General features: G+C 40.6%; 1 protein-coding gene across 1 annotated transcript in view; it reads right to left on the bottom strand.

Annotated features, from left to right (window-relative positions):
* Positions 1 to 16,961, bottom strand: part of LOC115792330 (polypeptide N-acetylgalactosaminyltransferase 10-like) — a 106,480-nt gene that overhangs the window by 4,769 nt on the left and 84,750 nt on the right. Inside the window, exons 7-9 of the mRNA XM_030746817.1 lie at positions 9,136 to 9,253; positions 2,357 to 2,464; positions 426 to 647 (exon numbers count right to left, since the gene is read on the bottom strand). Coding sequence (XP_030602677.1) covers positions 426 to 647; positions 2,357 to 2,464; positions 9,136 to 9,253 — 448 coding nt within the window. The remainder of the gene's footprint in view (positions 1 to 425; positions 648 to 2,356; positions 2,465 to 9,135; positions 9,254 to 16,961) is intronic.

Genomic DNA, 16,961 nt, shown 5'->3' with positions numbered 1-16,961 from the left:
TATTTATAGCAGTAGAATATAGTTAGAGCTTGGCATCTATCCTCTGAGCTCATCACTTTCAACAAATATTTAGCGAAAATCAGTTGGTAATTACAGATTAATTAGCAAATACCCTCTTTGTGGTTACAGGTGTGTATTGGAGGGGTTAAAACAGCTGTCATCATAATTTTGCAGCAGATGTCAAAAGTGTGGCATGTTGCACATGCAGTGCAGCTGGAGCAGACTGTGTGGATTCATTCAGATTGAAACTACTATTATGACATCTGATAACAAATATCTATTCAGTGTTCATTTCACACAGAAAAAATATTTCAGATGTGTCTTTAAATTTCTCTATTGTTTTATATCTATATGCACTCAACTTCTTACTGAATTAATTTCCCTACATGTATCAAAGCGATTTCATGAAATAATCCAGCTCTTACCTCTCCCCATGCAGCAGCAGGAGGCTCTACTGGTGGGTAGTGTTTGGGAAGATCCCAGGCCACTTCGTTCATGAACCACTTAAAGCTCTTGCAGTTTAATCGAGTCCTCAGTTCCTTCTGCACTGTCATGTCACCTGCAGACAGGTGCCGATACTCAGGGCGACGCTGGTACACATACTCGGCGTATTCATCCATCCAAACTTCTGCTACACGTTTTAGATTCTGAAATCAAGTTAAAAAGAGTCTCATATGGTTGGGTTCAAATCCACCTTGGGCCGGGCCTGTCTGTGTGGAGTTTACATGTTCTTCCCGTGTTTTTGTGGGTTTTCTCTGGTTACTCTGGTTTCCTCCCACAGTCCAAATGCATGCGATTGGTTAGGTTAATTGGTGATTCTAAATTTCCCGTAGGTGTGAATGGTTGTCTGTCTCTCTGTGTTGGCCCTGCAACAGGCTGGTGTACCCTCCCTCTTGCCCTGTGACAGCTGGGATAGGCTCCAGCCCCCCTGTGACCCTGAAGAGGATGGATGGATAAATTTATTTGAGCTACATGTATTGAAACTAGCCTATACACTGGTCTCTTTGAGTCAGCTTTTGTTGGACTGAAATCTCAACAGAAAAAAAGAATATTCTCTTTCATGTACAGGGTCAGGTGATTCAGGGACATCGCCATTTCAATGAAGCTCAGTTAGAGACTGTTGCTCAGAAAAAAAAGCAAAGCCAGTTACTTTCTGTTGCACACCAATCCACACTGAGCCACGTTCCAGGCTGAGAGCAGAGGCATACATAATGAATGGTGTTTGGCTACACCTCAGATGATTTAGTGCTTTTAGACAATTTCCCATTCTGTGTAGGTACTGAAAAAAAAAATAACAAAAGAACTTCAGCTCATTCTTCACAGTAGCACCTGCAAAGGCTATAAGTTGTAGATAGTGGATACATTGCATATTGCTGCCTCTTGCCTGGTGGTCTTTTGTGAGTGAATGCTGAGCAGACTGTAAAGTACTCCTGTACAGTGAGAAGAAAGAGTGGTGTACTTAGTAGAGGATGCAGAAAACACAAACCCTGCACTTTGTTACTCTGCACCGCTGTGTGCGTGTGTGTGTATGTGTGCGTGCGTGCACGCACAGCATGCAGGGTTAATGTATGCTTCTGTTTCTGTTTACTTGTGTAATTGAGCTTAATTAGCCAATGGTTCATTTAAAGGCTGGCTGATGCATTCAGCTTCACTCATTCAGTGTACTTCAGAGGCACAGATGTTAATACAGTGTGTGTGTGTGTGTGTGTGTGTGTGTGTGTGTGTGTGTGCCCCCTATCTGCTAATAAGATCCTATCTTCCACGTAAAGTCATAATTAGCAGAGATCCAAAAATTGTTTCTTTCGCTTTTTTTTTTTTTTTTTTTTTTGGAAACTGAGCCCTACTAGCCTGCTAAAAATCAGTTTCTTTGAACACATCATTTTGTTGATTTTTTTAAAGCATGTTGTTTGACTATTATTCATTCATTCTTTGTTCAAAAATCTTACTGACAGCAGCTTTTAAAAGTGCAAACAGGTGCTTGTGAGCGTTCCTGTGAGTGGGCACATGACAGCAGGCACCATAATGCAGTTCAGACTGAATGTTCTCCCTAAGACTCATCAGGATGTTACAGTAGAAAGCTGAACAGACAGTCTGATTCTGGTGGATCGATTCATGGTGCACACCCCTGTGAATGCTAAAAAAAAAGAGCATGATCCTGAAATGGAAAAGGATGTCCCTTAATTGTTCAGGCTTTTCATCTTATAGATAGGGTCTCTATTAACTCACAGAATACAATACATTGTTGTGACTTAAATGTAACAAATGTGATGTTACAGCAATGGGAGCCTCAGTACTATGTTCTTACAGTTTGCAGAAAATCCGTGACTGATACACTGCATAAAGTGAGAAGAATTACCTTTGCCAAGCTGATCCCACCAGGGACTTTGTAGGGGACATACTTCCTATAGATGTGTCCTACCCTGGAGCAAGGGATGTCCTCCATCCGACCACCACACATCCACAGCTTCAGAGACACAAAGAGAGGGAAAGAACCCTTTCATCTGATGAATCTCTGTGGTGTTTAAAAGCTTTGTCCATTTTAAGATTCAAAGAGATGCAAAAAGGTAAAGCAAGGTGAAGGAAGAGGATGATGACAGAGATGAGCAGAAGACTTATGGCTAAGCAGAAGGTGGAATAAGGTACAGTGATTCTAAGCGGCTTATAAATCCTGAGAAACCAACAGGGGAGAGGAGATGTAATAAAGATGAGATGGCAGAGCAGAGCAGGTAGGGGGAACAAAAAAACAAATGATGAAAAGATGGTGACCTGACTTCACCTAGGAAGGAAGGTCAGATGAGAAAAAGGTTCCCTGATAAATCACTGACACAGTGCTTGTGTTACAACATATTAAAATATTGCTGGCATTTAAAAAAAAAATGCAAAAACTTCAAAAGCTTTATAGGAAAACAAGGTTTTTACCCCATTTTATTATTCAAAAGGATTATGATATGTTTTAAGCACCTTAATGTTTGTCTGAAACAAAAACAAACCTTCCTTTAAAGGACTCACTTGTCTATCTGACACAACAGAAACATTCAATAGTGTGCCTTCATTTTAATCCTCCAACTATAATAAAGAAAATTTTGCTAACTTGGCTTGCAATGCTGAAAATAGACCATGAGAAGAAAGGAAGGCTGTGAAAAGACAGGGTGGAAAACGGTTTTGTTTTAGCAAAAATAAAAGCATGGAAATTATGTCAGTGCATGTCAATTAAAACACAATGACAATCAAGAAAAGTTTGAAGAGAAACACAGAGTGAGCTGTAGCACTTCTGTTCCTGCAGAGAAACCTGCTGATATATAAACACAACTTGGCTTAGACATAGGCTGAAGCCAAGTTTGAGAACATAGACGGGAATGAAGGCAGGGAACATATACATGTTTTATATATCACTTTTAGTTATAGGCAAAGAAAGATGGTGGTAAACCCTTTGTACACCTGCTACATCTACACTTGAACTGCTGTGTGGTTACAGGTTTACAGTTAGAGACTGTCTCAATTGATTCAAAGTATTTTGTGGTATTTTCCTGAGATGTGTGGCTTAGTGGAGAGATGATAAGACTGAAACTATAGAGGAATGTAGAGGAATGTAGGGCAGATTGTAAACCTTGAAGACCAAAATAACAGCTAGTTGTCATTTCCAAGGCATCAAATTCTGTCAATTTGCCAAACCCGCTGGCATCTCAAAGTAATGCCAAAGGACACTTTGGCATTGCTGCAAAATGTCTCACTAACAACTTGTTACATATGGCTGCCTGTAAAGGATACATGCCTTTGTTTTTCAAAGTAACTGTTAATGTTGTGAAGGAGTGTATTGTAATAACCAAAACACTGATCTTTTCCTAAGCCTAGCCAACAAGTTATAGAATTGAACTGAACTGAGTTGAATTGAACTTAACTGCCTTTATTGTCACTATAAATACATACAATGAAATTAAGATACTGCATGTGCTCTATGGTGCAACATAAAACACAGGACATTCACTGAAACATATGATAACTAAAAACATACCATAGGATCTAGAATAAAAAAAAGATATCAGAATATGTTTAAAAATATACAAATCTGTATGCAGAGTAATAAGTTTTGCTTTCCCTTGCTGCCATGCACCAGCACTTTATTTATCAGCTAATGAAAAAACAAAGTGCAAAAACACAGTTGCCTTTGGTGGTGCATCGAAGCACCTGGTGCAAATCTCTGTAACAATACCAGCATCTGACTGACTGGCTGTTTTTCATATGAGCTGATGCAGAACTGCAATTGATAAGCTAGCATACACAAACTGTAGTGTATGCTAGGAAAAAAGATGCTTCGAAGAAATGGAAATAATGAAGGGAAATCACTGTCACCTTATCATTTCCAGGTGGCAATGAAACTTAAAAGTGGGTAAGAGTATCCCCAATTTTTAAGGACCTTCAGTCTTCAACTTTAACCACGATCACTGGTTCAATACAGGCAACATTATGATTCAACCACCTTTAGAAATTAATATAAAGAGATATTTGTGGTCTCTAAAGGATAAATCATTTTAATATGGGTTACTCTGAGATTTCCAGCAGCAGCTGTATATTAACATGACTTAACATATCTGACAGTTAAAAACACCATAAATTCATATAGCCCATTTAATGCACAATTTTAATATTAGTTTTGCAATACGAGTGCAAGATATTGTCATCCTGTAAGGGCATCAATCTGTGTTTTTTTTTTTGTTTGTTTGTTTTTTTAACTTTGTGAGACACTAATGTGTAAATTATGGATATATTTCGAATTCTCCTGGCACCGTGTCCTTGAGTAAAAATATTAAACACACAACCTGGCTGGCAACAAAAGGTAAATATTTTAGGTTCTGAAAGTCATTAGCATAAAACTTGCTACTGATGGCCTGAAAGCTAGATTTTGCTTTCCATTATGACAAAGCTTATTAAACATTGTATTTAATTGTTTTGCCAACTGCTGTTTTCAAGGGTATGAATGAAAAGTCAAGCTCAAAGGAAAACATGAAACCTATTAACTCGGCCCGCCTATGCCAGATTCAAATTTTAAACACATTTGGAGCTCAGATTTCAGTTGAACTTGGTGACTAAGCTCACACACATCAAAACAAAAAGACAAAAAAAAGAAAAAAAGAACAGACAATCCAGAAATCTATGAAAGTAATAATAAACATGAGAGCTGTCAGCAATCAGTGCAACATTCAGCTATAGTTTCACTTTAATTAATCAGGTGCGTAAGCTCAGCACATGGGATTTTTTTCATGCTCCAAGTAACATTAGGAAAATATATAATACAGACATGACGTTCTCATGACGCTGTGCTGTCATCACTGTCACTTTAGCACAGTTCAGCTGAGCTCACTTGAGTGTTCACAGCTCAGCTCAAGACAAGAAACTACAGAACCACAGAATTCACCCTAAATGCATAAATAAAATATGTTGCTGCAAGAGAAAAAAAAATAAATCCAGCACTGACTTAAAGTGCAACAAGAACTCGAGCTGTCTGTACTCATGTCCAGGAATAAATAAAACATGAATGTATACAGTTTGATTTTCTCCTGTGTTTCAGTGGCCTGGCCGTGTGTTTTTCTTCCACTACATGAATAATAATGATCTAACAAAAGGCTTGTGGCACTACATGTAAAGTCAGTATGCAACAGCATTTTAATGCTTTGGGATTAGTACAATAATCTGAATGGACTGACCTTGAGTTTATTTAGTTTTTCAACATGATGCTTTATGGCATGAGGCTTGACACCTGGACTGGATTTACAGCGGATGGCATTACCTCGGGCTTTTGAGCTTGGAGTCATTTTTGACAGAGATTTGTGCTGAAACTCACACAGTTTATTCTTTCACCTGCACAATATTAAAATTGGGAACATCACGTCTCAGATGCTGAAAAACTCATTTGTTACAACCCAAACTGCTGCAGCAAGAGTCTTAACTTAAAATCTTTCTCTTAAAGCCTTGAATGATTATAGCCATCATATATTAAAAGCCTCATAGTGAGCAGACAGAAACTCAGCTTTTAACATTATTCTTCAACCTTTTCTTTTTAAATAAAGCTTATAAGGCTGATCAGGTGACTTAGTTACCCCACTATAGACTGCTATAGGACTTCCCGAGCACTTCTCCATCACTCATTTTCTTTTACTCCCCATTCGTTAGCTGTGCGTCTTATTTTCTTTCCTATTCACCTTCACCAACTGCCTATAGGGTCTTGTCCCTTGAGATGCCTTTTAATATGATTTCATGAAATCTCAAATAAACATAATTAATCAAAGGGCAATATAAAAATCTGCAATAAGTAGGATCTGGGGGGGGGATCCACATCAATCACGATATTTAAGAGCAAACATATTGTTTGATGATGTTGCCATGGAAACAAGCTGCATCTATGAATATGAAATAACGTTTGTTTAATTTCAATTTATGTTGTTTTTAGAAAAGTTTTGCCAACTATTTGCAAGTTAACAAATGTTTTCTTTGAATAAATACCCCTTTTTTTTTTGGCTCCATCCATAAAGGTTTAATTATTCTGCCTCCAAATGTTTGCATGAATGAAGCTCATCCAGACTAACACAAAGTCTCCACAGTCGGTTTTTAGGCCTTTCACTGTCCTCTCACCCTTCGTGTGAGGTCACATTGCTTCTGCTCGCTGAGCCTTTATGTTCTGACATTATCTTGGTGTGTGAGCTGGAAATGCTTGGTGTTCCCATACCAGTGTCACCAGGATGGAGCTTTAGATTAACTGTACCGCTGAGTAAAGTAATTGTGTTTCACATGCAAGCAGGGCCTGGCTGTCTGTGGGAGCGGCAGTTTGGTTGTAAGGATTAGTATGAGAGCCTGTTAATCTTCTCACCTCAAGAGACTGACTGTCTGCACTATATCAGCTAATGGGGATCTTAATAAAAAAGGAAACCAAATTGAATATGCGAGCATATAAAGTAGACTTAAGAGGCACAGCAAGGCATGTGCTGATAGCAAAAATTAATAGTGATAATCTTGACCAAAATAATAACCTTGGTAAAGGGTATTATCTTAATGATTACTTAAATTAGACGAGAAACTTCAAAACACTATTAAAACATAAAAGCTGTTCTCACCAGGCCCAGCCCTGGGCCGTGGATGGCATTAGTCTAGGCCTATCATTTGTTTCACACGCCCAGCTTCTAATCCTTACCTCTTGCTCAGACCTAAAGACACAAGTGCAGCGCAATCCGTCATATAACAGCTTTAAAATGGATTATACTTTTCCATCATGATGTATGGTAGGTGACTCTGGGTTTTGGAATTAATCAGTCATTCAGAAACAGACTTTATTTATTTATTTTATTGGTCTCTTTTAGGGCGGCATAAGAAAAAGTTCTTCTCTCACACTCATAACTTTATATAAAAGGTAGTGATGGCCATTGTGACCTCACCCACTGGTTTCTGGACATTCTCCTTTGTCCCTCACTTCATCAGACTGTACAATTACAGCTACAGAAGGATGTTACCACAGCACAATATAACACAATGGAATACTGGACGATGCGCAAAATCGAGGTGCAATACCACATCTGCTAGACATTTTAAATCTGCCTTTTTGTTTTTCTTGCATGTTTGTTTATTATTTCTTTATTTAATCATAGGTTTGTTTATTTGTGACTTCTGCTGTGTTTTGTGTGCCTATAATGTAAGGGGATACTGGAACTTTAATTTCCCTGATGGGATCTTCCTAAAGGGATTAATAAAGTTTAATCTAATCTAATTTTGAAACCTTAAGACCTTACATCGCCCTAGTTAGGACTGTTGCCTCACAGCAATTAGGTCCTGGGTTCAAATCCACCATCTGGCTGTGGCCTTTCTGTGCAGAGTTTGCAAGTTCTCTCTGGGTACTCTGGCTTCCTCCCACAGTCCAAGGACATGCAGTTAGTGGGGTTAGGTTAACTGGTGGTTCCAAATTGCCCATAGGTGTGAACAGTTGTCTGTCTCTCTGTGTTGGCCCTGTGACAGACTGGCGACCTGTCCAAGGTGTACCCTCCCTCTTGCCCTATGGCAGATGGGACAGGCTCAGTTCAGTGAGTGGGATACACACTCACCTAACAAGTGAACAGTCCCCGTGGGGTTGTGTCAGTAAGGGCATCGGGTGCTGTAGCAATCCCTTGTGAATAAGGGAGCAGCCAAAGTGGCGGTACCTTTTTTTTTTATTATTTTTTTTTTAGTTCAGTGACTCAATTTACCTGAGGTCTGTAGATGGATAGCTAAATTTGCTTCACTTCTGGTTTCAAAAATAACCAGATGGCAATGGCTGGCAAAACAGGCCTTTTTTTTTTTTTTAAAGGCTATAGTCTATCAATCTATCTATCAAGTGGCCACACTCCTAATAATGCAAACCTTAAGTCTTAATAATATTTAAATGGGTGAGTTACAAATAATAATAATAATATTAAGACTAAGTGAGGAAACGTACTGATGGTATAAATGATAAATGTAACTGCAATTGTTTCCTCTATCTAAATCTGAGAAACACAAAAGGATGTTCTGTGTCCCTGAGACCCATTGTACATCTAGCTTCTTTTTACACTATGAATCTCATCACAGAAATGTTTGGTGAAGAGAAAACAAGAAAGCTCCCATGTACATCTTGCTACCACCGTCACTATCGCCCTCTGTCAACAGCCTTGACGCTAAAGTAGACATAAAAGTAAATAGTCATTACAAGTGTTTTCGCTGCTGTCTAAGCTTGTTAAGATGTGGATGAAATGTGGCCCGATGGAAATACTAATAGAGTTAAAGGGAAACATTAAAAATGCACTCTCAGTTTAACTCTCAAAGATGGAACAAGCACAACTCCCTTGTTCCTTTTAGGAAAAAAATCAAATACACAAAGATTTCTTTATAGGCTTGCTGGAGGCCAAAAAAAAGAGGATTATAGTTCTGTCTAGGAACACCTTTAATTTCCACAAGGCCGTATTTTATTGCAACTGTTCTTTGTTTGTTTGTTTGTTTGTTTTAAACCTGATGCAGCCATAAAGGGCTAAATATGTGGCTAGATTGTTTAATAAACAGATTAAATGCAGGAATGTAGTCTGGCTTCAAATGCTCAATTTACTCTCAAAAAACAATAAAATATAATCTACTCATATTTACCTTGAAGGAGATCTCATACTGCTCTCCTCCCCAGATCTCTAGACCAGTGTCATATCCTCCCAGCTCCCAGAACCACTTTCTATCCACAGCAAACAGTCCGCCTGCCATCACTGGTGACCTAGAAGACACAATGTAACACACACAGTCACTGCTTGCAGTATATTTTGTGCAAAAGCTTTACTTACAACCATCACGTATCCATAAAGAGCAGCAGCAACACTAGCTACAGTGTGTCGAACCTGCCAAGGACAGCATCCAAACAGAAACCAAACAGCTCTATTGTTTATGTGAGTCAAAGAGTGGATTTACGCAAAAGGACAAACATGATATTATCATCACACATAAATAACGCACTACTTTAGGCCCATTTCATGCATAATATGTAAGCAAGTGTGAGAGTTAAGATCAGAGTTAGGGCAGTTTGTTGGCTAAAGTGACATGGGAAGAGCAAAAAAATGCATAGTGAAAACAGGTATTACATGTATTCATACAGTATTTAATAGAACCAGCCTGATATGGACAGAGTTACGTACCCTTATCCGGATAAATGTTTGCATATATATTGTACCTACAAGTCCAGGGAGGGTAATCAAAAATGATGATGAGAGAAGCTGAAGCTCACTACAACCACGGCTCCCTGTGGTCCTCCTCTTTTCCTCTTGCCTATCTTCAACATCCTTTGTATCCACTATCCCTCCTCTGCACATGACCAAACCATCTCAGCCTTTCCTCTTTGTCACCAAGATGCTCAACCTGAGCTGTCCCTCTGATACACTCATTTGTAATCCTGTCCCTCCTGGTTACTGTTGACAAAAGCCTTCCAGTTCTGCCTCCAGTCTTGAACTGTTAAAAATAATAATATTTTGGTGCATAAAAACATGCTTTGGAAAGAAATTGTGTCTATTTGTCCTTTTAACTTAAATAAACCTCAGCCTCTTTGTTGACAGTGAATTTAATTTGCAAAAAACATATAAAAGGAAAAAAACAGCTTTTGATGATGTGCATGACTTTTTTTCACTTTTAACACGAGTCTGACTGTGAAGTTTCCGAGGGTCAAGGAAAGGTTTTCAGCGAGGTCGACTCTCCCTCCTTCACCCTTTAGGAGACCCTTAGAGAAAATCTGAAGCTGCTTTTCTCGCAGTGGTGTTGGTATGTATGTATTCATGGGAATCATGAACTATGAAGTTTAAAGGGGAATTTTTTTTTTTTTTTATGCAAACCAAACCAAATCGACTTCCAAATTATGCAACAGAAGTGGATCTTTTAGAAGTTTAATGACTTAAAGCATACCACCCACCTGCTTTTTAAACAGGGGAAAATTAAAGTTTAGCTCTCCCAGTGGCTGTACCAGATTTTCTCCTAAAGCTCTGATTTCATGCCCTTGAGGGGGAAAAAAAGTACGCTGGTCATTGCTCTAGTGTTGAAACCTCTGGTGGCTGACAAACTGAAGAATGTTTCACTATATATATTAAAAACCTGGTTGATTCCAGGCTCAGATATTCTAAAGCAGCTGCACTGCTAAAAGATTGTAGCTGAGACATTTAGTGGTCATTTCCACTTTGAAGCCGCTGAAAACGGACATATTTTATGGAATTTTTTTGTTTGTTTTTATTTACTTGACAAGCTTGCCAGTCTTTTTGTATGTTTAGTTTGAGTTTGTCTTTTGTATGTATTTTGGCTCAGCATTTGTTATCATATATATTGGAACAGACTTTTACAAATGTGTCCAGGTACATTTTGTCCTTTTCAATAATTCAATAATTCTAAAAGCCACCTTTAAAAACCCTACAATGGATAAGTATTAAAACTGGAAAAAGTAGATTTTCAATGACATATCTTTTGGAAGCAAATATAAAATGAGCAAGAATATTCAGAGAGATACAGACAGTAAGTCAGAGTGCATACATTCATAGTGGTACCATTTCTCACCAGATAATGAAGATGCTCTACAGAGTACAAAACCAATTAACCCACTATAGAGCACTGTGGCTTCTGTCTACTGTGTCGAGGATCTGTGCCTTTGAGTGCTTGGCTTGTTAGCTGTTATGTGGCTGCTGTACGTGATTGTTGCTGCTGCACACCTCACCATAAAATCTGGGGCAGCAGGCGCACACACAAAAACACAAGCTTACGCCAGGTTTCTTGTGAAGAACTTCACCAACTAGATCCAATCTTTAACCCCAACTTTCCACGCAACACCTGACCCCCAAATAACGTAGCACTAAATCAACCAAGCACTGAAGCACATCATTCTTATCTTTCTACCCCCCCCCAAACAAAATGCGGTCCACTTCACTGCAGAAATATCAGAACACGCGCACTTGCAGGTACACCAGGTTGTCATAGTTACAAGCCTTTCATCAGGTGGAAATCGGAGGTGAGCGAGCCAGCAGGCAGTCTGCTCTCGCCAAAGTCGTCCCTGAGGAGGATCAATTAAAGGCAAACAGTGCAGCTACTGTACTGTCAGCAGTGAGAAACACTCTAGGGCTTCTCACGCCTCGTGAGCAGTGAGCACAGATATGAGTCCCTTGGTGATAACAGCCAGGTTTCCGCAGTTTTCCCTCTTCAAGGGTGAAAATAATTAAATGAATAAGCAGTGATTACCGAAATCTCTGTACTCCTCTCCAACACTGTTTAATGTCTTTAACACATCATAATTACTCTGGGCACACTGTGCCGGGTTTGTCTCTAACACTCATGCAGCTTGTTTACAGTCCTTCATTTTTTAGAATTAAAATAAAAACAATTTGGCGTGATAAAAACATTTATGCTTCCTGTGCCCTCTGTGGGGCATGCTATCTGATACAACCCAACCCTGAATTAGCACTCAGCTCCACAATGTGCACACATGATAAACAAATGCCTCCGTGCAGTGTAATAAAATTAACATATTTTCCAATTTGCTTTCTTAATGACAGTAATATTGAAAGAAATACTGAACATTTGTGGTTCAGTCCATCTACCCCTCTTTTGCCCAGCACATCAAGCACACTTGATGGTGACAGAACAGCAGTATTCGACACCCTGGGATGAGGACTCGCTGAGAAATGGTAGTTGTGACCTTTAGTAAGTCTCTTGGGTCTCTAAATGTCCCTTTTTTCCTTAAAGTGAACTGTTTATCAACTTTTAGCTGTAGCTATGTGTGTCTAATATTGCATACTATTTTACATATAGAGGAGACACTTTACTTTTGACCAAAACAGCAGCCTTCACCTCTGGAAAAAAACTAAGCCTGTTTTGTTTTTACCTTTTTTTTTTTCTAAAGGCCAGAAGGTTGTAAAATGAAGTCACGTTGTACAGTCTATGAAAAAAAAATCCATATTTCTCACTAGATTTATGACCTAAAGTATGTAAATATCTTATAAGTTAGTTCATGGTCTAAATAGCCAGTTTCAATACAGTGTGATCATTTTCCCATCCAGAGTAAAATAAAGCAGGGTAAGCTTCACTGGTAACTTGTTCCTGAAAGTTGTTACTGTGAGAGTCAGTGGTTTCGTAGTCAAATCCACCACTCTCTTGTGATGTCTGGTTATAAAAGACACAACACTCAACTAGATCTTTTAATTGCAGTTGGCCATTTTCCTATCTTATATATCACAATTTGGTATATTACAGCTAAAATTACACTCAGAAGAGCTGTGACATTTTTACATAACCAGTGTTCTACACACCGATTACATTAGAGGAAATGAACCTGACACATAAAAAAAGATGCTTTACACATTTATGTCAATGAAACACAGAGCATTATTTCTCCTGTCTAAACAGCTATTTCAATTAAGATTTAAGTGAGTCTATTTAGTCTGATAGGGCAGGAAGGAGGTTTTAAAAAAAAAAAAAAAATCCTCAAATTACACAACACTGCCTGAAGAAAAAGTGCATCAGTGTAAATATGAGCACAATCAGTCTGGAACACTGTGGGGGTAAGGACTTAATTACAACTGAGACAAAGTGTAGCAAAGGAGTTGAGATGGAGCTGCCAGTCTAATTTCAGCTTTTGTCTTAATTAAGGAAGCACATCTTGCAGTAGCAAACTTCAGCACTCCCAATTACCCTTAGAAAAATGATATTACTCTTCATTGTACAGGGGAAAAAAAATCTGATTTTGCCCTTTAACTTGTAATCCTTTCTTGTCTATGGGCTACACAAACATCATTTTTCCTCTCACACTGTCTTTCACACCATCACATGTGGACACATGGCAACAAAAAGCAGTGGAAACCAGTGGAAAAAATGTTTTCCATGTTTGACTCATAAAAGTAGAATTGCCACAAAGCAGTTGCATGCCAACCATTCAAGTTGTATTTTACATGCATATCAGGGCAGACTTAACCTTTGACCTTGTGCATACAGAATGTTTGGCATTGATTTTTTTTTTTTTACCTTTAACCACAGTTATTCTGATCACTTCATCATCGAATCAAGTGAAACTTGGTGCCAAACTTTAAACATGTCCTCAGGGCATTCCTGAGAATGGGATAGATGAGCTGAAAACACAAAGCCTCAACCCTCAAAAATAGGTTCCTGTTGTTGTCAGTGTCCCAAACCTATAGAGTGCAGATTATACATATTCATGAGGGGAAAGCATTCCAAATGGGCATCTGGCACCTGTTTCTAGATGTTCCACTTGTGAAGTGCTGTTTTATAACTGTGTGATTGTACAGAAAAGAACCGCTAAGCACATGGCTCAGTTCAATTCTCTTGGTATAATCTGTACAGTCAGATGAGCACTGCGGTGCACCAGTGAAGTGGCTTCTCAGAAGGGTTTGACTTCCAGTGCAGCACCTGATGTACGAGAGCACAGATTTTGGGAACAGAAAAGTTGTAAAAATGTCTCTGTACATCATCACTAAATACGGAGGGGAAAACTTTGTTTCGCTTCTAATATTTATACTGTCAATATCATTGGTATACATTTATACCACTGACACATGTTCTGTCAGTTTATACTCAGAAACATATTCACACAGACACACAAATGTTGCCAATCTTCAACATGCAGACTGGCAGCTGCGGAAAACCAGGTAAGCCAGAGCTCAGTTATTTCTAGCTTAATTTTAATTATCTTCAGCACTCTGGAGAAGGATGACTAGGACCTGGACAGTTTGCAGCTTTATATTGATGAGTGTTTTGAGCGAGTCGTCATGGGGAAAACAGACAAGACACCGACTCCCTCCACCAGCAAAGGAACTCTGTCCACAAAGAGAAGCCGCCACCTTCCAGCAACATTGTGGACATTTTGGAGTCCATAAATAACAAACTGTCAAGCTTTGGCACCTGCCTCGCCCTAGTGGAAATCCTCCACAAAGAGTTTCAGGCCTTGAGGGAGTCTGTAGAGTTCAGCCAGCAGCAGATGGAAATACTAGCTGCAGAAAATGCCGTTCTCATGGAGTCGGTGAAATTCCTCACCAAGGGAATGACCCGGCTCTCAGAAAAAAAAAATTAAAGAAACTGTTGTCGAGCTCCAGGCCCACAGCATGAAGGAATAACCTAATGTTTTCAGGCATCCCAGAGAAGGCAGAAAAAGACCAGGAAACTACAGTGAAAGCATGTATCCAAACTCACCGGAAGCTCCCGGAGGACACCGTGAACAGAGATATAATCAGAGATATAATCTCTCCAGTGTGTCCTGGGTCTGCCCTGGGGCTTCCTCCTGGTATGACTTGCCTGGAACACCTCACCCAAGAGGTGCACATGCAGGAGGCATCCTAGTCAGATGCCCAAACCATCTCAACTGGCTCCTTTTGATGTTGAGGAGCAGCAGCTCTACTTTGAGCCCCTCCTGAATTGCTGTGCTCCTCACCCTATCTCTAAGGAAGAGGACAGCCACCCTTTGGAGGAAACTTATTTCTACCGCTTGTATTCATGGTCTTATTCTTTCGGTCACTACCCAAAACTCATGGCCATAGGTGAGGGTAGGAACGTAGATTGACAGCTTCACTTTCACACTCAGCTCAGCTTCTGCATCACTGCAGACGCAGCCCCGATCCATCTGTCGATCTCCTGTTCCCTTCTCCCGTCACTTGTGAATTAGACCCCGAGATACTTGAACTCCTCTACCTGGGGCAGCAATTCGCCCCTAAGCCAGAGTGGGCATTCCACCCTTTTCCAGCTGAGGACCATGGCCTCAGATTTAGAGGTGCTAATTCTCATGCCAGCTGCTTCACACTTGGCTGCAAACCATTCCACTGTGAGCTGGAGGCCACCACCTGATGAAGCCAATAGGACCACATCATCCGCAAAGAGCAGACATGAGATTCTGAGGTCACCAAGGTGGAAGTCTTCCACCACTTAGCTACACTTACAAATTCTGGGACCTGACAAAGGGCAGCCCTCAGAAAACAAGTCCAACTTATTGTTGGCAATTCAGACCAAGCTCTCGCTGTGGCTGTACAGGGATTGAATGGCCCAAAACAAAGAGCCAGACATCCCATACTCCCGCAGCACCTAACACAGGATACCCCGAGGGACACGGTTGAATCCCTTCTCCAAGTCCACAAAACACATGTAGACTGGGTGGGCAAACTCCCACGCACACTCAAATATCCTCGAGAGGATTCGGCAACCATTACAGAAACCACATTGTTCCTCTTGAATCCGAGGTCTGACCTTACCGGGGAGGCTGAGGAGTGTGATTCCCCAATGGTTGGAGCACACCCTCTTAGCTGTGTTCCGCTTGGCTCAGCTGCCTCTGGAGTCCCACAGGGTAATCAAGCCTGATAGGACTCCTTCTTCAGCTCGATGGCTCCCTTCACCTCTGGTGACCACCATCTGGTTTGGGGATTACCAACATGACAGGCACCAACCACCTTGCAGCCACAGCTCTGAGCAGCAGCCTCAACAGTGGAGGTGTGGAACATGGTCTATTCGGACTCAATGTCCTCAGCCTCCCTCAGAATGCTGTCGAAGTTCTGCCGGAGGTGGGAGTTGAAGATCTCACAGACTGGGGCTTCTGCCAGGCATTCTCAGCCCACCCTCACAATATGTTTAGGCACACCGGGTCTGTCCAGCATCTTCCCCCACCAGCTGATCCAACTCACCACCAGGTGGTGATCAGTTGACAGCTCAGCTCCTCTTTTCACCTGAGTGTCCAGAACATATGGCCACAGATATGATGATACGATTACAAACTCAATCATCAACCTGTGACCTAGGGTGTGCTGGGGCCACGTGCACTTATGGACATCCTTATGTTCAAACAAGGTGTTTGTTATGGACAAACTGTAGTTTCCACAGAAGTCCCATAACAAAACACCATTTGGGTTTCTCCAAATCACACCCCCCCCAGGGTTTACTGTCATCGCCCACATGAGCATCAAATTCTCCCAGCAGGACAATGGAGTCAATGGATGGAGCACCCTCGAGCATCCCGCCCAGCGACTCCAAGAAGGGTGGGTAATCTGTACCGTCATTTGGCATATAAGCACAAACAACAGGACCCGCTCCCTGGCCCGAAGGCACAGGGAAGCAACCCTCTCGTCTACTGGTGAAAACTCCAACGTACAGGTAGCAAGCCGAGGGGATACAAAAATACAGCTTGTATACAGCTTGTTGCCTCTCATCGAGGGCAACTCCAGATTGGAACAGAGTCCAGCCCCTCTCCAAGAAACTGGTTCCAGAACCCAGGCCATGCGTTGAGGTGAGCCCGTCTATACCTAGCTGGTACCTCTCAACCTCACACACTAGCTCATGCTCCTTTCCCACCAGAGAGGTGACATTCCCTGAACCCAGTTGACTTGATGCTATACTCTGATTAAAAAGTGTACTTTCATTTCTCTGAGCAGTGTATATCCCTAACTTGGTATTATTATTCTTCACATTACTAT

The sequence above is a fragment of the Archocentrus centrarchus genome, chromosome 14 (assembly GCF_007364275.1).
Source record: "Archocentrus centrarchus isolate MPI-CPG fArcCen1 chromosome 14, fArcCen1, whole genome shotgun sequence".
Lineage (NCBI taxonomy): Eukaryota > Metazoa > Chordata > Actinopteri > Cichliformes > Cichlidae > Archocentrus > Archocentrus centrarchus.
Note: the sequence above shows the minus strand (reverse complement) of the source record. Positions and strands in the feature narration are given on the sequence as shown.